General features: G+C 50.7%; 6 protein-coding genes across 6 annotated transcripts; 5 read left to right on the forward strand and 1 right to left on the reverse strand.

Annotated features, from left to right (window-relative positions):
- Positions 1 to 991: 991 nt before the first annotated feature.
- On the reverse strand, positions 992 to 2,257 carry A1O9_11457 (uncharacterized protein; the record flags this gene model as incomplete). The annotated part of the gene is made up of 1 exon (XM_013399750.1): positions 992 to 2,257. Exon 1 carries the CDS (start codon positions 2,171 to 2,173, stop codon positions 992 to 994), a length of 1,182 nt encoding a protein of 393 aa, XP_013255204.1. The 5' UTR covers positions 2,174 to 2,257.
- Positions 2,258 to 3,643: 1,386 nt separating this feature from the next.
- A1O9_11458 (uncharacterized protein) lies at positions 3,644 to 4,060 on the forward strand (the record flags this gene model as incomplete). The annotated part of the gene is made up of 1 exon (XM_013399751.1): positions 3,644 to 4,060. The coding sequence occupies one exon, from the start codon at positions 3,644 to 3,646 to the stop codon at positions 4,058 to 4,060; it is 417 nt and encodes a 138-aa protein (XP_013255205.1).
- Positions 4,061 to 7,436: 3,376 nt separating this feature from the next.
- Positions 7,437 to 9,604, forward strand: A1O9_11459 (uncharacterized protein; the record flags this gene model as incomplete). Its single annotated transcript, XM_013399752.1, has 3 exons — positions 7,437 to 7,723; positions 7,781 to 7,995; positions 8,043 to 9,604. 3 exons carry the CDS (start codon positions 7,437 to 7,439, stop codon positions 9,602 to 9,604), a joined length of 2,064 nt encoding a protein of 687 aa, XP_013255206.1.
- Positions 9,605 to 10,348: 744 nt separating this feature from the next.
- Positions 10,349 to 11,754, forward strand: A1O9_11460 (isocitrate dehydrogenase [NAD] subunit 1, mitochondrial; the record flags this gene model as incomplete). Its single annotated transcript, XM_013399753.1, has 3 exons — positions 10,349 to 10,381; positions 10,702 to 11,618; positions 11,667 to 11,754. 3 exons carry the CDS (start codon positions 10,349 to 10,351, stop codon positions 11,752 to 11,754), a joined length of 1,038 nt encoding a protein of 345 aa, XP_013255207.1.
- Positions 11,755 to 12,362: 608 nt separating this feature from the next.
- Positions 12,363 to 15,050, forward strand: A1O9_11461 (uncharacterized protein; the record flags this gene model as incomplete). Its single annotated transcript, XM_013399754.1, has 1 exon — positions 12,363 to 15,050. One exon carries the CDS (start codon positions 12,363 to 12,365, stop codon positions 15,048 to 15,050), a length of 2,688 nt encoding a protein of 895 aa, XP_013255208.1.
- A 1,308-nt stretch (positions 15,051 to 16,358) lies between these two features.
- Positions 16,359 to 19,447, forward strand: A1O9_11462 (ULK/ULK protein kinase; the record flags this gene model as incomplete). Its single annotated transcript, XM_013399755.1, has 3 exons — positions 16,359 to 16,487; positions 16,559 to 19,238; positions 19,287 to 19,447. The coding sequence occupies 3 exons, from the start codon at positions 16,359 to 16,361 to the stop codon at positions 19,445 to 19,447; spliced, it is 2,970 nt and encodes a 989-aa protein (XP_013255209.1).
- Positions 19,448 to 20,969: the final 1,522 nt, after the last annotated feature.

Here is a 20,969-nt window from a genome sequence, read left to right on the forward strand (position 1 = left end):
TAAGGGAAGTAAGATGTGCCGTGGAACTGCACGATTTCTGGGTGATCGACAAGACGAGCGCGGGTGAATGTTTGCTGAGTCAAAAGTATGGTGAAATGGAGGAGGTATGGAGTGAAGGAGAGATGCACCAATACATGTGGCTAGATATGTAGAAAAGGACCACCAGTAGCTGCTGACTCCAAGGGCAACGGGCAACGGCGGTCGTCAGAATTAAGGCTGCTGCCAGTGGGTTACAGGTAATAAAAGGCAGTTACACATACAGTCCAGCTTAGTGTCAGTATGGACGAGGAAGCAGTGTTTAAGCAGCAAGTGTGCAACTGGGATAATGCATGCCGGGATGGGCAGTGGGATTGGCGTGGAATCTACCACTAATTACACAACTATGTACTGGGTGCTGTCTAAGAGCCTAGAGGGGAGAGGCACGGCACCACACACGCACCCACTAATCAACGCGACCTGTTACCTTGCACGCATTTCCACCCAGATTTCTCATACCGAGTCAGTGTCCTTACCTGCTTCCCCCCTACTCCCTACTCCCTACTCTGTACCGAGCACTGAGCACCGTGTCCAAGAGTGAGTAGAGTATGGACTTCACAAGCCACGGACTGGTAGACAGCCTAACGGACTGAGGAACGCGAGAGAGGGAGAGACTCAAGAGACATGGTCACATGGCAAATGGCATGCATTCCACTAGCCTTTCACCCTCTCGCATTCCCACGCGTCACGACACGCGCCTGCCTTTAACTAGATACTACATAGCCCAAAACGTTTCACCCTGCCTGATTATTTTTATCCACCATTTACCACCCTGGGCGAGCCCTGCGCACAGGAGAGAAGTACGAGTAGGTAGTGACGGTAGTGCGCCAATTTGATTTCAAAGTACCAATAAAGGCTCTTGCTTCAATGATGGTTGCGCTATCATACACTTTTCACTACGAGGTACTGCTAACTTATAGTCGTTTATTCATCAGTAAGTCATCATCTTCCTGTCTTACCCGGCAGATCTCCTAGCCGCATCGACTTCCTTCTGAAGCGCTGCAAGATCAGCCAACAGATCTCTCCGGTCGGCGTGCTCGCTTCTAGGCGTAGTTTCGCCTCCTTCTGTTTCCGAACTTTCCAAAGCCGCCATGGATGGTCTCTGTGTCTCAACACTGCTCCGACTTGATCCCCTGCCTCTTCGTGGTGGTGGTACGGGGGGAGGAGGCCCTTGACTCATCCTTTTCAGGTAAGATGGTGTCTGTGATAAACCAGGCCCTGCCTCTGCTCTTTGTGGGTCTAGACTGCCTGGACCTCCATCAGTTGCTGCATTTTCAGCGACACTTTGCACGTCAAATGAAGGTCGCCTTTCACTAGAGTTCGTTGTTCGCCGGGCGGCCGGGGGTGGAGGGGGGATTTTAAATCCGTAGCTTCCAGTCGATGGGCTGAGAGGCACATCGTAATCACTTAAAACCGAATATCGTGACGAGCTGCTCCTTGTCAGCATCGGCTTGCTCGGCGCCTGCTGGCTCTTTTTTCGTGCTAGAGGAGGAGCAGGGGGAACTTTTCTTTGCGAAGTCTCGGGAATATCGACGCTCCCAGGTTTATCTATAGTTGGGCTCTGCTCCGTCGTCGTCGGCGACCTCAGGCTCGGCATTTCTGAACTGATGCTTCGGCTGCTGGGCAACGAAAGAGAATTGATGAAATTGTCAAAATTCTGCTTCGATTCTTGCTCGCCCATAGAGTCTCTGAGTGGCTTCCCACGCCGGCTTTTTGGCGGCGGAGGCTTCTTCTTGCTTTCGGTGATGATTTGCGAATTCGGCCGTTGTTCTTTTGCTTCGTTGGAATCGACTTCGAACGATGATCGTGGGCTCTCTTCTGGCGCTTGAGGGACGGTCTCAAAAATCGAGTGTTGTGAGATTGAAGCTGTGTCCGCACTGGAACTGCTCTCACTTACGGGTTGACCATGATTTGCTTGGACACTCTGCATAGCTAGGTCTCGAGAGGAAGATGGTCCTCTCTCACCTGTAAGCAATAGTTTGGTAAAGGCTGCAACATCTAGCGCTTGCCGTCCTGGCCCTCCCGATTGCTGAACAGCAGGTGATTTTTGTGAGGCACTAGCGAAGCGCCCAAGAGTATCCTGTACTGCATTTCCTTTCAAGATGGGGTCTGGAACCGGAGCGGGAGCGAGGGTCATAGCATTGACCCTTGTGTTCTGCAAAGCTTGTTCGATAGCGCGATCATCTTCTCCTTCGGATGCCTCGGCCGCAAATGGATTGCTCGCCAATGCCTCACTGTAGTCGGTCGGCTGCGGTAGAGATGTTGCAAGACTTGGGAAAGTAGAAAGAGAGTCTTGTCGTGTGGATTCTGGAGAGGGAGGGTATGAGACAGGAGATATGGGGATCGCAGGCGGTGACGCAAAGTTCACATGTTTCTGCGATGTCGAGGCCACTGGATGAGCCCATTCGCAGTCAGCTTGGAGCCCGGTAGAGAAAATGCCATCAATGATTCACTTGCCTTTGGTATCAACAGACAGCGGCCCAGGACTTGAGCCGTGCGTATCCGCCGAAGGGATATTGAGGGGGCTGCTGGTGCCGGGACTTTTCAATGAACTACGGCGGAAAGGATTTGTGGACATTGGGTTTCGAAAGCCATGTACAGCACATGCGTGCTCCTGAGAATCTAAAAGAGGCCTCACAGTCGTAATGACCTTTCCGTTGACATGATTGTACAATGATGTTGAAATGGATAAGCAGATGCTCCATACTAGCACTAACGCCCGCCTGCATGATATCTGCAACCGGATCCGGTTCAACCCACGACCCGTCAGCACCATCAACACTCTGTGACTTCCTACTGATTCACCACACACCATCATTGTCACCAGCTCACCCATTAAGTCGATAAATCTGCAAGCTTTTTGAGATAAGGAAGCTCTCTGTCCGCCGCAAAAACAAGCCGCAAACATGTCTAGTGTTGATAGCTGCAACTTCCTTTCCAATGGCGGCTATCTACAGAAAGGCCTGGAGAAGAATCTCAAGCCAGAGGACCTCGGCAATAGAGCCCATTTCCTGGCTCCGTCGAGGTGGTATCGCGATGAGAAGATATTCCAGCTCGAGAAGCGTGCGTTGTTTTCTACGGTGAGTAGTAGATGAATACCAGGCCCCAGCTTTTCAAACCATACTCGGATGGTCGTGGGCAGTACGGCTACAATTAGTGAGCAGAACGGAGGTCTGACATGGCGGTGTTCGAGGCAGCTATGGCATGTGGCGAGCTTCATTGCGCGATTCCAGAAACCCGGCGATTACTTGGCTTTGCAGGTAAGCCGCCAACTCTCATGTCACTCAACTGCAGCGTTCCCATTCATCTACTGGGTGTTTTGTATGGTCCTGCTGGCGTCACCATGAGGACAACGTACAAGCAGTGCCTAGATATGAATACCATGGCAAGACTTTGTAATTCTTATGATTTTTAATGACAGCATAGATGTTTGGGTGGGATCTCTTCTTGATTAGAGACAAGGCGGGCAACATAAATGCCTTCCACAACATCTGTCGGCATCGAGGATATCCTGTTGTAACAAAAGAGAATGGGTCGAGTACGGTGTTGGCATGCCGGTTTCATGGCTGGTGAGCATTGCATTGATTGTCTCTGAAACAAGTCGGAGATGCTGAAGAGGTGTGCTAGGTCCTATCTACCAAATGGTCAATTGCACAAGGCGAAGGAATACAGTGATCTAGCCGACTTTGAGCCACAGGATCACTCGCTATTCAAGATTCATACTCATGTCACAACTCAGGGGTTTATTTTTGTCAATTTTGACGCACGGGAGACACCTGCAGTGAGCTTTGAGGAGCAGTTCGGCGATGATTTCGACCCTACTCCAACAAGGCAGACCGGCAAAGAAGTTGGTGACGAGTTCAGTCTGTTCCCGCCTCCTTCCATTTGGGAGTACGATCACACATGGAATAGCTCAGTGGCGGGCACTGAATTCAACTGGAAGACTTTTGCGGATGGGTTTCAGGTTCACCTTGGATTCATTCTACCATATGAATATGTGCCTAGAGCTGACAAGTCTCTTTAGGAGTGTTACCATTGCCGTACTGGACACCCGGACACACTTCCTAAGGATTTCAAGCTTGATCAGTATTATCTACGACAAGGCCATGGTGCTTCCCGGCATTTCCTACCACCCAAAAAGGCCGAGATGTCGGAGGCATACATCACTTGGTTGTTTCCGCTTTCCGCCGTCACTTTCAGCGACAATCTTCTGTGAGTCTGCGGTCGTAGCATCAATTATCCCGTAATTAATTCTGTCGGCGACCACGCCTGTTTCAACGAGACTTACAACTGAATGCATAGTTTCATTGTCCGCTTCACGGCGAATGGTGCGCTTGATACGTCGTATCAAAGCGAGACGTATAGAAGAGCTAGCATACGAAAACCGAGCACGGAATACGACCACTGGATGGAGGAAGAGATTGCGTACTGTAAGTGTCTCTCCAAGCCGGTCTTTCGCGCTCTCCCTATGTGTTGAGATTCACCAGGGTGCATTGGCTGGCAGGGCGATATGTGGAGATCGAGGACGTTGAATTAGCAGTCAATGCACAAAAGGGATTCAAAAATGGAATTCTGGGATTGGGTCGTCTGCATCCGCAGGAGGAACATGCCGTCAAGTGGTATCTCGATAAAGTTCGCAACATTTTGATTAAGCATGCAGAGATGGAGAAGAGAGAAGGCAGGAATATTGATTACGCTGTTCCCAAAGCGCAAAGTGATGCCGTGGAGGCGGACGAGCTCTGTCGACTTGTCGGACCAGAGATTGATTGGTGAACAAAGAGGGGTGTGTCTGTGCAGCGAGAGAGGGCAGCGAGAGAGGGCAGCGAGAGAGGTATGAACACCGAGTGATCCAAGTGAAGTGTGGTTCGTGATTGGACAAAAAGAAATCTCACCATCAGTTTCACATCAACGACCCCAGGAGGTATTGCACGTCCGAGTTCGACGTTGCACCGCACCTCTAGCGAAGGTTGTAGGTATTCACGATGGTTCGCAAACGATTGCTGCTATTGCGAAGACCTCATTATCTGGTGCACAACGTCGTTCATGCGCTTCTGTTGTATAGGCGGCTTAACACGAACGTCACGCTATCTAACGACGTAGGTCTCTGTTAGGCCCTCAGCGGTGAGCAGTAATACTGATTATTACGAATCGTAGCTTGCCTGACTACAGATCTACCTACCGGGTCTCTAGGTAGGTATGGACCTATTTCCCCTTTGTACCTTACGCCCACTCAGTGGTGAAACGCGATAACATTTACCTTGTCGGGGGAATCGCAAACTATGGGTCACAATCAAAAGATGTAGGCTGGTGGATGCCGAGTCTGAAGGGATGTTGACCAAGAGAACAAACCAGGTTCTGCTTTGAAACTGGATATGCTCGATTTGGCTGTGACGAACGCCAGGGCATGAGATGTAGAGTTCAGTATCTAGCGGTCTTGGTGTCATGTCTTGGGCCGAGCTCACTCCCAGATATTGTATTGATCTGGAGTGTGCAGAGCGCCAGTGCCGTGCCGGAGTTCCATTCCAGGTTGGCAAAAGTTGACGTTTCCGAACTGGGCGATCTCATTATCATCGAGAGCGGTGCTTATCTCCCCCTGCTATTCCGTGCACACCCACTCCCTCGTAGCTAGCTTCGCGTAGACGTGGAGCATGCAGTCAGTGCATCTTCGTTGGAATGTCGTGCTAGTGTTTGATTCTGGACGGATGAACTCCCAGAAGAAGCCAAAGAGATGTCGTTCAAACAGAGACTGCAGGGTGAGAATGTCTCCTGAAACGGTCCACTCATAGCAAATTCTAGTAGTGATTCTAATGAGTGGGCATGATCAGCGACTGGGGCAATCCATGATGGGGAAGCTCCTATCGACCATGTCCGCTCTGCACCCTGGTCTGCTTCTCAGAGATGGCGGGAGTAACGTGCTATTGGTGGCGCATCACTACGTCATTGCCCCAACAAAGTTGAATGTGCTTGCGCGGCTTATCGACGGGGCGGCGTTCGCCCTGCGAAATGCTATGGAAGCCACACGTACTCCGTCCTCCGTACACAAGAGATTTAGCTAGAAAATACCGGGTAGCACTAACCAGATAACTCGTAGTAGGGTGCGCCGATCTGGAAGGGGCATCGGAGTGCAATTGCTAGTTGTGTGAGTACTCCGTAGTTATACTGGGGACGGCGTGCTCCGTAGTGTCCGATCGACTTTGTTGAATCATCGACAGATGTCGCCATTCGTTTGGTTGGCAACTTGGTAGTGGCCATGGCACCCACAGGGTAAGTGTGGGCTGCCTACTTGTTCTTTGCTTGGATGGGCCAGGGCTCAAAGGGTCAGGTTGCGGACATACCCAAACTCACTTTTTTGCTAGTCGACACCTCCCTCCGGCCTACGGAGTACGGAGGATTGTATTCCACTGGCACTCCCAGCCCTCGACTTTTGGGATTTCGAAGCAGCTTCTCTGCCGCTGCTCCCTCTGCTCTGCAAGCCAAGGATAGAGTTTCTTAGTCCCAGGTGTGTTGTTGGCAATCGCCAGATACAAGACACGAGTGTGCAGCTTCACCAGCTAGTGGCTATTCAACACTGACTAGACAGTATTCACGTGGATCTGAACGGCTCTAGCAACTCCAGGTGCTAAGTCCAAAAGCTTGGTCTTCCCAAGGCGAGCAGTGATAGGACGGCGGCAATCAGGATCCTGGGCCGTGCATCCTCCACCAGCCTGTGCTCCTCAATGCGGCTGATTAACCTCCCGTCGACTGTCGCTCACGGAAGGTTGGCCCATGCTTGCGTCGACATCCACAAATATTGGATCCATTGCTTGCACAAGTCGCTGGATGTGGCTAATATCGAGCCGCAAACCTGGTTGATGAACAACGACCTGACGCACTGGATGAACATGTTCAGCATCTGGTTGGTCTTGTTCGCCACCACTGTTCTTGGGCGTCCCACCCCGTCCCTAATTGTGGATATGCCCTGAGCGGCCGCCAGCATGGAATTCTCACGCGAGCTTTCCATGCAAATGTCTGTTTCTCGCAGAGCATTTCCGGGTCGGTTTTTGTTTACTATCATCAGCGCTCGCCTCATCTTTCTCTACTACCCTCCTCCTCTGGCACCTGCTCCGACTCATTCGCTTTGGTCGAGCTGTGCTTGCAGTACATGTCTTCTCGTCGCTGGTCGCTATAATTCATGTCTGCCTGCTTTTTGTCATCTGCATGCTGTTGAATTTTGTTCCTGCGACAGTACATCTCGGCTGACACCCAATTGCCTCCTGGCAATCATCAGCCTTCACGCCAGCCACCACGTCCTTCAGCACAATACCCCACCTTCAGTCGCTCGCTCAGGTCCATCGCTACCATAGCTCTTACTCACAAACGCCTATGACAGGTTGGCTAGCAGTCAGCGACAAGCGTCAGAAATGGGTCTATTAGATGAGCCTTTTGAGCCTGGAACGCCTCCCCCGACCTGGTCACCTGCGAGACCAGATTTCTGGAAAAAACCTTCGAAATGGCAGATCTGTATGCCGCGATTAACTATTCTGGCCAAAGCCCTTGCCACTTTCTTTGGCTTCGTTTTGCTGGTCAAAATCATAGGGCAGAAGCCAGATGCTCCATCTCCAACACTCGAACCACCAACACTACCTTCTGAGGACGATATGAAAGCTGCTGCAGAGAGGGCCCCATGGGTATGGAAAGATTTCACAACGTAAGTGAAGCGCAATGCTAATTATGTCAATCGCCGTTAACCCATTCAATGCCCCAGGCATGACGGCTTGACTCGTGGAATTTCACATCTCCATACCTGCCAGTCTGGCGAAGTAGATTGCAAGAATAAGCATCCTCTACAGATCCGCTATGATGGTCTTCGCCACTCTCAGGAGGATCCATCTCACATCTTATCATGCCTCGGCCCGCGAGGATTGCCATTGAATGAAAGTGATGGAGATGCGATTTGGGCATATCCAGGTCGTGCCATCGGTAAGGAGCGACATACACGATTGATGAAGCGAAGCTGACATATCTAGGCGCTGTTGACCCGGTACTTGGCTCCTACGAAGCAGCAGGCTTGGATGGTGATGTGTCTTTCGATCGCCTCGGCCGTCTAAAAGCTTACGGACTCGAGCAATTCGATGCCATAGATTTGGAGGATCTGAAGAAAGCAAGCGAAGTTGATTGGGATTCCGTTGAGTGGGGCGAATTGCAAGATGGTTGTGCCATGCTCAATAAACACCGCTTCAAAGCCAAGAAAGAACGCCCGCAGAATTCTATCCAATACTCGAATCTTCGGCACAAGCACGACGAAGCTCGCCCACATTCCCCATCGACCACCATGGAATCCGCCCTTGTCAACAAAGTGAAACGAACCGCCATTCTCATACGCGTATGGACCGGCGCAAAATGGACTGCTGATGCGGTCATGAACATACGAGCTATGATTGCCGAGGCATCCCTAGCTAGTGGTGGAAAGTATCAAGTGTTTCTCCTGTTGCACGTCAAAGACGAGAATGTACCTCTGTTCGTGGGAGAGGATGAGCCACAAGCCACGGTCAATAGGCACATCCCACCTGAATTCCGGTCCATCACAGAGGTGTGGAATCATGCGCAAATCCGAAGCTTGTATTCCAATTTGGCACACCACGCCTTCGTGGGTCGCTCACCCTGGATGATCATACAGTGGTTTGCTCGCAACCACCCTGAATTCGATTTCTTCTATCAATGGGAGTTCGACGTACGCTACACCGGCCATTATTTGGACTTTTTCGAGGGCGTCTCCAACTCTGGCAGGAAGCAACCACGGAAAGGGATATGGGAGCGTGCTGGCAGAGTCTATATTCCTAGTATTCATGGTGACTACGATACCCAATTCAGACAGTCCACGCGGGAAGATGATCCTCACCACGTGTGGGGTCCAGTATCCGTGGAAGGTGTCAAGCCACGTGGTCCAAAACCACCGGTCAAAGAATCAGAGGATGACTATGAATGGGGAGTTGGGGAGGATGCTGATTGGATTGGATTCCTCCCAAGCTTCAATGTCACCGGAACTAATTGGTGGTTCCGCGACTATCTCTGGGGTTACGCTCAGGGGAAATCAACCCCGAGAAGAGCTACCCTTATTGCTCAAGGACGAATCAGTCGACGTGTGCTGGAGATTATGAATTATGAAAATGCCGACAACGGCCACCACATGGATGCGGAAATGTTTCCCCAGAGCATGTGCCTTCATCATGGACTCAAATCGACCACTTTCCCACACCCAATATTTGCTGACCGCCACTGGCCTGCAGAGGCTCTTCAATCGACCTTTAATGGCGGTCCATTTGGACAAGCGGGCGGCCATTGGAATAGTACTTTCAGCAAATGGAATGAGCACGCGTGGACCAATATGACGTGGTATTACAGTTCTGCTCAAGCTATGCCAATCTACCAAAGGCTACTGGGCATTACCGCGCTCGAGAGCGGTGGTCAAGAATGGGAAGACGCATATGGCCGAACTGTTGTCCGCCCTATGCTACTCCACCCAGTAAAGGGTGCAAAGTCGTGGCAATGGACAGAAGATGGATGGCAGCAAACCAAGAGTGGCAAGTGATTCGTCCATTCAACGGCATCTGTCTATTCTGCCAGGAAGTCTTCCTTCTGAATCACCATCGCATCAGCATCGGAGTTGGGAGTTCGTGAGTTACGTTTGATATTTGTTGGTTATGGAATGTCGATACGCCCGAAGGTCGCTTTGTATATATGACGACACCCCTGCGAGAGTTTTGAAAGTTGGACCATCGAGATTGCGATGGATCTTCAACGTGGCATGATTTATCACAACGGAAATGATGAGAGCATTTGCCCACATCGACGAATTGTTGCAACTGGTACCTGCACGAAATGATTTGGAACTGGAATGGGCTAGTTACCTCCTCTAGACAGGACGCTGGACGGGCCACAGTCCACCCGCAGCGAGATAGACTATAGTAGGGCGAGATGCTTGACAATAATCATAATGAATGTGTTAGTCCATTTGTTTCTGGCGTCGGTTGAATGGGCCTAGCCGTGGTGAACTTCAATGTTCACTGCATGTGATAGACTCTGCGAGGCATTTTGACGTCACATTTTTGCCCAGGGCGACCAAAGACCAAAGTGGGCTAGGATTGGCGATGTCGGCACGGCGAGTGGGTGGAGCTTCACTTTTGCATGCACCTGCTAGTTGCAACCTGCAGAACTCCAAAGAGCAAAGCTCCTCTGTCCGATAAACTCGTTCTCTTTGATGCACTGTTCCACCCTCGTTCAAATTCAATCTGACCTCTGAAGCTACGCCTGAGCTTCTCGTACAGCCGCTACAATGTCTCTGGCAAGGTCGTCGCGCGGCGCCCAGGTATGTTGGGGGAATCCCTGGAGCTGCCCTTGTTCCTAGCAAAGCAAAATACTGACTTGCTTTTGTGTCCAGTCGTTGTTTCGCGCAGCTCAAAGAACGGGCAGACAACAGGTCACATCTCCCTTCCTTGCCCGATGTGAGCTCTCTCACCTCCGCTAGGGTGTTTCCCATAGCTAATGCACATGCTCCAGCCTATGCTACCGTCGAGTCCGATATTTTTAAGCCTACCAAATATGGGGGGAAATACACAGTGACCTTGATCCCAGGTACGGCCGACCCTTTCTGTTCAATGGGTTTTCAGGGCTTCTTGGTGCTCACAGGTGAACTATACAGGTGACGGTATCGGTGCCGAGGTTGCCGAAGCTGTCAAAACCATCTTCAAAGCCGACAATGTGCCTATTGAATGGGAGCAGGTCGATGTAACTGGTGTAGACACAGGAGATAAGCACTCGGAGGATTTGTTCAAGGAGTCGATAGCATCGTTGAGGCGAAACAAGCTGGGCTTGAAAGGCATCTTACACACTCCCATCGAGAGATCCGGACATCAGTCATTCAACGTCGCATTGCGACAGGAACTCGACATCTACGCCTCTGTGGTTCTGATCAAGAACATCCCTGGGCTTGAGACACGACACAAGAATGTCGATCTTTGCATTGTGCGTGAAAACACCGAGGGAGAGTACTCTGGTCTGGAACATCAATCCGTCTCTGGTGTGGTTGAATCTTTGAAGATCATTACTCGGGCCAAGTCAGAACGTATCGCCAAATTCGCATTCTCCTTCGCCCTGGCCAATAATAGGAAGAAGGTTACTTGTATCCACAAAGCCAACATCATGAAGCTGGCCGATGGCTTGTTCCGGAACACGGTTAAGAAGATTGGCGAGGATTACCCGACTCTGGAAGTCAACGACATGATTGTGGACAATGCTTCTATGCAAGCTGTCTCTCGGCCGCAGCAGTTCGACGTTATGGTCATGCCCAACCTGTACGGAGGTATCCTCACAAACATTGCAGCGGCTCTTGTTGGAGGACCTGGCGTTGTTCCCGGCTGCAACATGGGTCGTGACGTAGCAGTCTTCGAGCCTGGCTGCCGACATGTTGGTCTGGATATCCAGGGCAAAGATCAGGCTAATCCCACCGCTCTCCTACTTTCTGGAACCATGCTTCTAAGACATCTGGGACTCGATGAACATGCCAATCGCATCTCCAAGGCTGTGTATGACGTGATAGCAGATGGGTAAGTAAACTGATCCTTCGGTTAATCAGCTACTGACAACGGCTACAGCAAAGTCCGAACCCGCGACATGGGAGGCAACAACACTACACACGAATTTGTTCGAACAATTTTGGACAAGCTAGAGACTGCGACGTAAACGGACAGGACTGAGGAGCAGTGGGCAGAAGCTGCTTGAATCTGGCGGCACTCTGCTTGGACTGACGAGCTCTGGAGCGTATTTTGCACCCAAAGGACCAAGTCAAGCACTGCTGTTGGACAATGACCCTATCTGTAAATATCAGAATTGTTAGATGATCGTATTCTGCATGAATTCATGTTTCTCGTCGAATGGAGTATAGTACCTGAGTAGGAGGCACCTGAGTGATCGAGCGTATGGGCAGAATACAGATGGCCGAGGACTGGTACACCTACTCGTACATATTACGAGTAGGTCGTATCGGAATGGGAACACTTTTGCATTGTTGGCCCGTTCGCCGCGTCACTTCCTGCAGCTCAAGCTTGGGACCCTCGGACGGGGATGTGACCAAGTGGCCCTCACCCGATTGCTTGCCACTATCTTTTGCATGTGAACATCCTTCCAACTCTCAACAACTCAAGGCCAGAATGGCCATGTTGTCTACAGCAGCACCGGTTTTTCTCCCTCCTTACCTTGATCCACCATGAAAGACCTGCATTAACTGCCCAACACTGTCGACCGTGACCACGGGGTGAAATACCATCCAGGGCTGTTAGGTTGCCCTACAGATGACTTCCCAAAATTCCTCAAACAGTAGGAAGAGCGGATCCAGCTCTCAGAATATTCACAATCAATCGAATTTGACATTATCCCGCACACCGCAACCTTACCATCGACGCAGCGGGAGCCTGAGCATAAGAAAATCCGAGAGCAGTGACAATGGCTCAGAAAAGAGCAGCAGGAACACATCCCCGCCTGTCAGCCGCTCCGATTCCAGCGAGAGCGGAACAGAGGCAGATGATGAGAAAGGCCCATTTCTCAAGGGCCTACCAGCTCCGCCGCTGCGTGCCCATAAAGGCCTTCGAGGGACTTCACCGGCTGAGCTGACACCCATCCCCAGTCCGCCGTCGACTCCCCCCGCCTATGTTCAGACGGATGGCTATGAATACTTCAAGAAAGATCGCAAATTGGATAAAACATCGCAGCGTACGCTGGAACAGAACAAGGAATACGAGACGTACAAGAGGCGGAAGCGGAAAGAAATCGTCAGGAGATGCACAGAATTCTCGTTACTTTGGAGCATCGGCGCCATCGTCTGGACGAGCAGAGGTGGATCGATGGCTTTTGTGGACTGGCTGAATGAGCTCGTTTCATTTCTCATTATCCCGCCTTGTGTCTACCTTCTTCACCCTGTTCGACTGGCTATCCGCGCTCAAACTCGAGGCCGAACCCTGATACAATCCCTTCAATTGGGATTCCATGTACCCTCTCGATTCGACCCAGGTCCCCTGTTATACCCTGTCGTACTCCCGCTCTGGATTGCAATCTCACTCTTCAATCGTACGTCTGCGTTCTTACCCTCCGCAATTGTGTGCGGGATATCATCTATTCCGTCTTCGATCATGGCCACCTCGAAGATCCCTCCAGTGGGCCACCACCTGCATTGGATCATCTCTATAGTGCCATTGCATGCCTCGCGATTGCCATTCCTGCATTCACTAGCTACTAGGCCGCTATCTATCAAGCTCAGTCATGGCGGCTCTCTGACATTGGAGGATTTAGTCATGCTTTTCCCGCTACATCAGACTCTCTTAAATGTATTGGGCTACCTGACTACGTCGAGCCTTGACATCTCCGAACTCCACCTCCTCTCTACAGGCCTTATCAGCCTTCTGCTTTTTGCTGGGTCTCCTCAGATGGAGATTCTCAAAGCTCTAATCTGGGTTGGAGGACTGTGCATTTTTGTGTCTTGCAAACGACTCCTCATCTGGGAGGTCGCTCTCGCTCGTGTACCATCCTGGAAGTTGCTTCGAAAACGAAAGCATCTAGGCCTACTCGACCGGTTGGATCAGACCATTTGTTCAATTCTTACAAGAAGTAAATCTCAACCAGAACGACACGATTCCTCTGACAGCGAGGATGATATTCACATTAACCGCCTGCGGTCTGTCAAAAGACCCCATTTAAAGCTGCGAATGAATGGCAAGTCGCCAACCATGCCCCCCGATCAGCCGACTTCCGCATTCGAGGTACCAAAAATCCAAACATTCGCAAACGACTTGCCGGCGTTCTCGATGCCCTTTCGACGAAACACATTCACGGGATTCGACAAGAAGCGTAAAAAGGGAACCCCTCCCATGGCTAAAAGAACAAGAGTGACACCCAGTTTTCTATCATCTTCATTTCTCTTACTCAGTGTCGAACAGGCCAAAGCGCGGAAGTGGGCGTATGCGGGAGCGGTGTACTTGTTTGTTGCTGCCACTGTTCTTGGACCAGTCCGGAAGTATGTGAGCAAACGTGCTCTACGATCAAATGAACCCTTTGGATGGGCTCTTGGATACCTATTTGGCAACATACCCGAGTTTCGCTTCTTTGTTGTCAGCAATCATCTTGAACGATGGATCTGTCTTCCCGCTCGAGTAGTAGCCTCAGAACCAGAAATGACTTTCTCCATTGAGAATCTTCGACAAAATGTCGTCGGGCCAGCAAATATGCGTCTTTTAATCTGCGTATATTGCGCTACTGTATTAATAGCGGGGATTTGTGCCGTTTTACGGTTGACTGCAGTTGTCGAAGTTGACACCAGACGCAAGGTCTTTCATGGGATTATGGTGGCGATGTTACTACCCTCCATTTTTATCGACCCGTGTTTCATTGCGCTAGCTCTCGGCCTGATTCTGGCTGTGTTTCTACTTCTTGACCTCTTCCGGGCCTCGCAACTCCCACCGATATCGAAACCCTTGACGAGATTTCTGGCACCCTATGTGGATGGCCGGGACCACCGAGGCCCTATCATTGTGTCACATATTTTTTTGCTCATTGGTTGTGCGATCCCGCTTTGGCTTTCACTCGCAGCGGCACCGCGTACTGGGATGGAGCCATGGATTGGGTGGGATACAACAACACGAGACTTGAGTATGGTCAGCGGCGTCATCTGTGTTGGAATGGGCGACGCTGCAGCCAGCTTGATTGGTAGGCGTTATGGAAAGACAAAATGGTATTGGGCAGGTGGCAAGAGCTTGGAAGGGAGCCTTGCCTTTGCATTTGCAGTAACTTGTGGACTAATAGTTTGTTGGAGCTGGCTAAGGCTAGGTGGATGGATTCCCAGGCAGGATGATTCATTTGCCTGGGCATTAGCGAAAAGTAGTGTTGCTGGTTTGGGCGCGAGTCTTCTGGAGAGCACGTTGACCGCTGCCAACGATAATGTGGTGGTTCCTATCGGATTATGGCTTCTAGTCCGGGGCCTGGAAATATGAAAACTAGACAGACCAAGTACTCAATTATGCCATCATTCGTCGTTCGATGGAGGGTCAAAAGTTGCATTCCTGAGTCTGAGGTCCCTGTCCACCAGCACTTTATGACGGGGCGTCAGGCTGAGGCCTGGGTTAGTCCTGTGCAGGCGTGCTCTGGGAGCTCGGGACATGGTGCCGCCCAGCCCAAGCGTGGATGTTGCCTAGTTACCTAGCAAGGGAGCCTATCGATAAAGAGCGACGATCTCCGGATTTGAAAGCCGTACAAATACAGACAGTACAAGCGGAACAGGTACCACACGAAGCATAAGCCACACTAAGAGTCATGGGCGTCGTCTGGGTCTGCTGATTCGCTGGAGGCAGCGTGTTATCAACAAGCCGTATCTAAGTTCGCCCAGTTAGCTCACGTGAGGAAACCTTTATGCTCACACCAATACACTAGTTGACTGCTACCAACAGCCAGTTGCAGCTTACGCCATCGGCTAACCAATGACCTAACTGCCCGAATTGCCTTAGCTAGCTGGTTAACGTCGTTAGTAGACTTTCTGGACGCTGCGTGACTCCATGAATCACAACCACCATCCTTGAACCCCAACTAACATGCCCATCCCATCAGTAGTAGTGATCAGCCACACACACCTCTTCCTTCTGCATGACTACTATCTCCCCGTACCTACACCTCGACCGATACTGAACCTCTCTGCACAATCACTCCCCTGTGGCATCTGGCCTTTTTGTTAAAGTTGCCTAATCTTCTGCTCCTTCTCTTCTTTGAGCCATCTGTTATCATTCTTGTTACCAATATTACCTTCTTTTGGTCTTCCAGGCTGTCGTTCTCCTCCCCAACTTTGACTGTTGGGCCCATCTCGCCTCGCCGCATCTCGTTACACTGCGTCACTCATCTCCTCGTCCCACCGCATCCTAAACTCGTCCTGCGCCCCAATAGCCTGACATCTCGCCCACACCCATTTGAGGTCGATCTGAGCTCCCTGTTCATCTCATTCAACTCTCGTCCGCTCTTGTCCCTCTTGCACCCCCTCGGATCTTTCCTTTTTGGGTCCTGCGCTACATCTCCCTTGCGCAGCCTGGTCCACTCAATTGCACCATCTGCACACTCCTGACTTGACGCCTATTCTGTCAACCATCCACAATTCACTCTTTTGTCCCTAACGTTCCTCCTGTGTCTCGAGCAATCCATGTCCAACAATCTCCCCACAACCTTCCACCCGCATTTGAGGAGGTAATTCTTCATCCATATCATCTCCCTCTGCCTCCGCACCGTCAATCACCACCCCAGTGGTAGAGGAGGGAAATATGGCCACAACCAACCCTAAGGCCTCTGCTCCTAGGAGGTCAAAGGATTCCGACAAGATAGGGAGTTTCCAACGACAGGAGGAAATAGGACGGGGCAGTTTTGCAACTGTCTACAAGGCCCTACATATCGTGAGTCAACAATCATCAAGCCTCTCCTCAACCACCGCCCAATTCTGCAATCTAAGCTGACACACTCTCAGTCACAAGCTGGTGTCCAAAGCATTGTAGCCATCAAATCTGTCAACCTAGCCAAGTTGAACAAGAAGTTGAAAGACAACCTGACGTCGGAGATCTCCATTCTCAAAGGCCTGCACCATCCTCACATTGTTGCTCTGATCGACTGTAAAGAATCCAGTTCACACATTCATCTGGTAATGGAATATGTCGCTCTCGGTGACCTCTCATATTTTATCAAAAAGCGTGATACGATCAAGAATAGCGAAATGGTGGGGAATATGATGGTCAAATATCCAAACCCTCGAGCTGGCGGACTTCATGAAGTGGTCGTTCGACATTTCTTACAACAACTCGCAAGCGCTCTACAATTCCTCCGAGCCAGGAATCTCATTCACCGCGACGTCAAACCTCAGAATCTTCTCCTCAACCCATCACTTGCCTATTTTGAGACTCATAAACCTCAGCCCATGCCCTACCTGACGGCTGAGAACTGCTTGGAACCTGTCTGTGGCATCAAATCTCTCCCCATGCTCAAGATTGCGGATTTCGGCTTTGCACGGTCTCTGCCATCCACTGCACTCGCCGAAACGCTTTGTGGCTCTCCCTTGTATATGGCCCCTGAGATCTTGCGGTACGAAAAGTATGATGCAAAAGCGGATCTTTGGTCGGTGGGAACTGTCCTCTACGAAATGATAACCTCCAAACCTCCGTTTCGTGCCTCCAATCATGTGGAACTGCTTAGACGTATCGAAAAGGGGGATGATAAGATCAAATTTGGAGATGACACCATCGTATCTGAGGAGATGAAGAAGCTCATCCGGTCATTATTAAAGCGGGATCCTAAGGAGAGACTGTCTTTTCCGGATTTCTTCAGCAATGGAATCGTCACCGGCGAGATCCCGGGCCTCCATCCGGAGGATATGCCTGAGGAAACGAAAGAACCCCAGCAGTTGGAGCCAGACCGCCGCCATAACAGCAGAACAGATCCTACAGGAGTAATCAGACCCAGATCAATTAAGGACCCAGAAAGTCCATACTCTGATCCTACCAAGACAGCCTCGGACGACAATTTACAACGAAGATATTCCATCAATCGCCGATTATCAATTGCTCGCGACCAACAAATCCATCAGAGACGGCCTTCAGATGAGCGCAATACGGTGTTGGATCAACCGACCAGCCCGGTGGCACCCCGGCCTGCTTTGCATCCACATGCCACGGCGCCTAACCGGCAGGAATTGATGCATCGGCCAAGCTCAACTCCAATGGCACGGCAAGGCAGCGGAGGCTCGCATAAGTTACCGCCCTCATCGTTGCGTGGCCAGGTCTACGATGAAGAACAAGAAGCTGCACGCATCCGCAAACGCCAGCAGGAGAAAGAACGGGAACGAGCAGCTCAAGATATAGCCTTCGAACGTGACTATGTGTTGGTGGAGAAGAAAGCTGTTGAGGTCAATGCTCTGGCGGATGAACTCGATGCTAGCCCTCGACTAGACCGAAATTCGTCGCAGAGTGCCATCTCCCCTAAGTCTGGGGCGATGGTTCGCAGGGCTACAACCCAGGGTCATCCGGTTTCCACGACAGGTGCCCAAACAAGCGCCTCTCGAGCTGTTCAAATTGCATCTGGTAGACGTCCGGATGCCATTCACGCTCGGCAAAATTCTTACGAGCGACGTTATGGTCCGAGTCCAAGCTCAGCAACTTCAGCTATCTCAAAAGCCCTGAACATGGCGAGCGGTCGGTTATTTGGCGTTGGATTTTCTCCGCCGGTTAACCTCATGCGTGGTGGCAGGTCTCCGCCAGTCAACTACAACCCTTTTCCTGCGTATCCAGGTGCACAGAGCAGTTTGGTGGTCATCGGCGATACGACAAAGCCTCAAGCAACGGACGAGGACACTAAGTACGTTCAGACCGTTGAGGAGGTTGCCACTAGAAGTGACGTTGTGTACGGCTTTGCAGAAGTCAAGTACAAGCAGCTCACTCCCGCAGCCCCATCACATCCCGGACTTGGATTGCGCAATGCCTCCGGTGAGAACGCACCTGACAGTCCTCTAGGTCCAGCAAATGAAGACCTGACCGTTGAGGCGACTGTCATTGTAGCAGAGGAGGCCTTGGTGTTGTATGTCAAAGCACTAGCGCTACTAGCCAAAGCCATGGATATTGCTGCGCGTTGGTGGAACCGCAAGAATCGAGGTGAAATTGCTGATGAGAAAAATTATCGATCCGGCGCGGGTCCTGTTGGCCAAAGAATGAACAACGTTGTCCAATGGACTCGCAACCGATTTAATGAAGTTTTGGAAAAGGCAGAGCTTGTCCGAATGAAATTGATCGACAGTCAGCGTCGTCTACCCGAAGATCATCCCAGTCATCCCAACAACATTTCCACCACAACCGCATCCAGCGCTGGTCTCGGAACGTCTGCGGAACAAGTTGTGGTCAGTTCTGGAATCACGGCCGAAAAGCTCATGTACGACCGGGCTTTGGAGATGAGTCGAGCTGCAGCGATCAATGAACTGACTAATGAGGATCTGGCTGGCTGTGAAATATCTTATGTTACCGCTATTCGGATGCTTGAAGCAATCTTGGAGAGTGAGGACGAAAACATCTCGAGGCAGGGTAGTGGCACGAGTGATCTGGACGAGAAGGATGACCTGTCTCCAATTAATGGCTTGGAGGCGGAAGACAGGCACACTTTAAAGAATTGTAAGTGGAATTCATTCTCGCCGCGAGAGTTTCCTAACCCTGTGGCAGTGGTTACCAGCATTCGGGGCAGGTTATCGGTCATTCGAAGGAAGCTTCAAATGATCCAGAAGCGTGCGTCAGCACCAGCTATGGCCTCACCCAGCAGAGCATCGCCACCTATTCCGCATCGTGGGAGCAATGCTCCAGCTGTGACGCCTCCTCGTTCATGATTTATCTAATTAACGACAGTATCAATTTTGTGCTCGGACGGTTGTTTGAATTGGGCGAACCGCACTCAGCCCATCAGCTCTAGCGGTCAAGGTGTTTGTTTACTGGTGTCCATTAAAGTTCCCCGTCAGATTGGGTTATCTGACGATGATTCCACTCTTGCCTTGTAATTATTCCTTTTGTTCTTTCTTCTTTCCTATCGACCGATGGGCAATTGGTACCTGGCGTTTTGTACAGCGATGAGAGGGGCATACTTCCGGCGTCAAATCTTCATTCCTGACAAGACATTGACACGGCACGATTATGACAATACGAAGAGACGGATAATCTTGTAAGGTGTGAATTGGATCACAACAGAAGATACCCGTCATGACATACAGACAGACAGTGGATGGAACTGGGCTGGCGCCATAGCAGCAAGGCTATTTGCTTTGCGTGGCAATCTCATTGAAAGGTTTTCACATTGTGCTTGTTTCCTGGGTATCTAAGGAGGTGGACTGAAGGCCATCACGGATGTGGAAAGAAATGGAACTGTAGGGCGCGCGGAAGTAGACAGACAGACAACCTGAGAGATCTGTAGGTCCTCGGGGCTGATTAGTGCAAGCAAGCTGAAGAATGAAATGAAGAGCAGACTCTCCCATATCATAGGCAGGACCTGGCGATGCACTGATGGTAGAATCACTGTTGCTTTCCCCCGTCTGTTTCGATGTTCTTATTATGTGCCAGACTTTCTATGGAATATCACCCACTTAAGAAAATGATAAGTGAATTCCTCAAACTTTGCTGGTCGGAAGTGGTTTCTTCTGGCAAGTTGGGACATGTACGGTCAGCACCGCCCAGAGACAATATCGAGAATGCGTGGAGAAGATCTCATCATTCTGATGTCCGTTCTTGCAAAGGGTTTTGGTTCTTCGTTGCGAGAGATGATGAAGTAAAACTCTTCAGCTCAGGTAATCCTACATTTGCCACACTGGGGAGTTTGCTTGAACGAGCAAGCTGGTGGTACCAAGAGCAGGTACATCCATTCATGATCTTGGGCTCTTCGACGTGCCTCTAAGGTCTGTCTCCTCATTTTTCGTCTCAAGCTGGGAGGGAACACTTGTCGTGGTGGCTTAAGGTGAAGAAAATTGGACCAGGACCCGTTGTACCTTCCCTATATGGCCACCTAACTACAGTCGCCAATGGCAGACCCAATTCAGGGTCTGCCAGTGATGCTTCATTTCAACGCTGCACACGGATACCTTGTACTGGCTGCCTTTGCTCTGTGTCACTCATTCTTGCATCACAAGCATTGTGCATTCCATTGCCTGGTCTCTCTTTTGCCGTTTGGCCTTTCTGGAGGAGAGTCTGTAGGCGTGAGTTTTGTGGTCGAAATCGATGACTCTATTTACACGGTCTCTTTCCAGGCTTGCCGCATCGCGGATTCCAGTTCCCCAATCTCCAACATCAATTGCCAGCCGCCTTAGCCTCACACGATCACCGTCATTTCAGACGCTTTCACGAAGTGCATCTTCTTCACCTTCC

Source organism: Exophiala aquamarina (assembly GCF_000709125.1).
Source record: "Exophiala aquamarina CBS 119918 chromosome Unknown aczIA-supercont1.17, whole genome shotgun sequence".
In the NCBI taxonomy this organism is placed as follows: Eukaryota; Fungi; Ascomycota; class Eurotiomycetes; order Chaetothyriales; family Herpotrichiellaceae; genus Exophiala; species Exophiala aquamarina.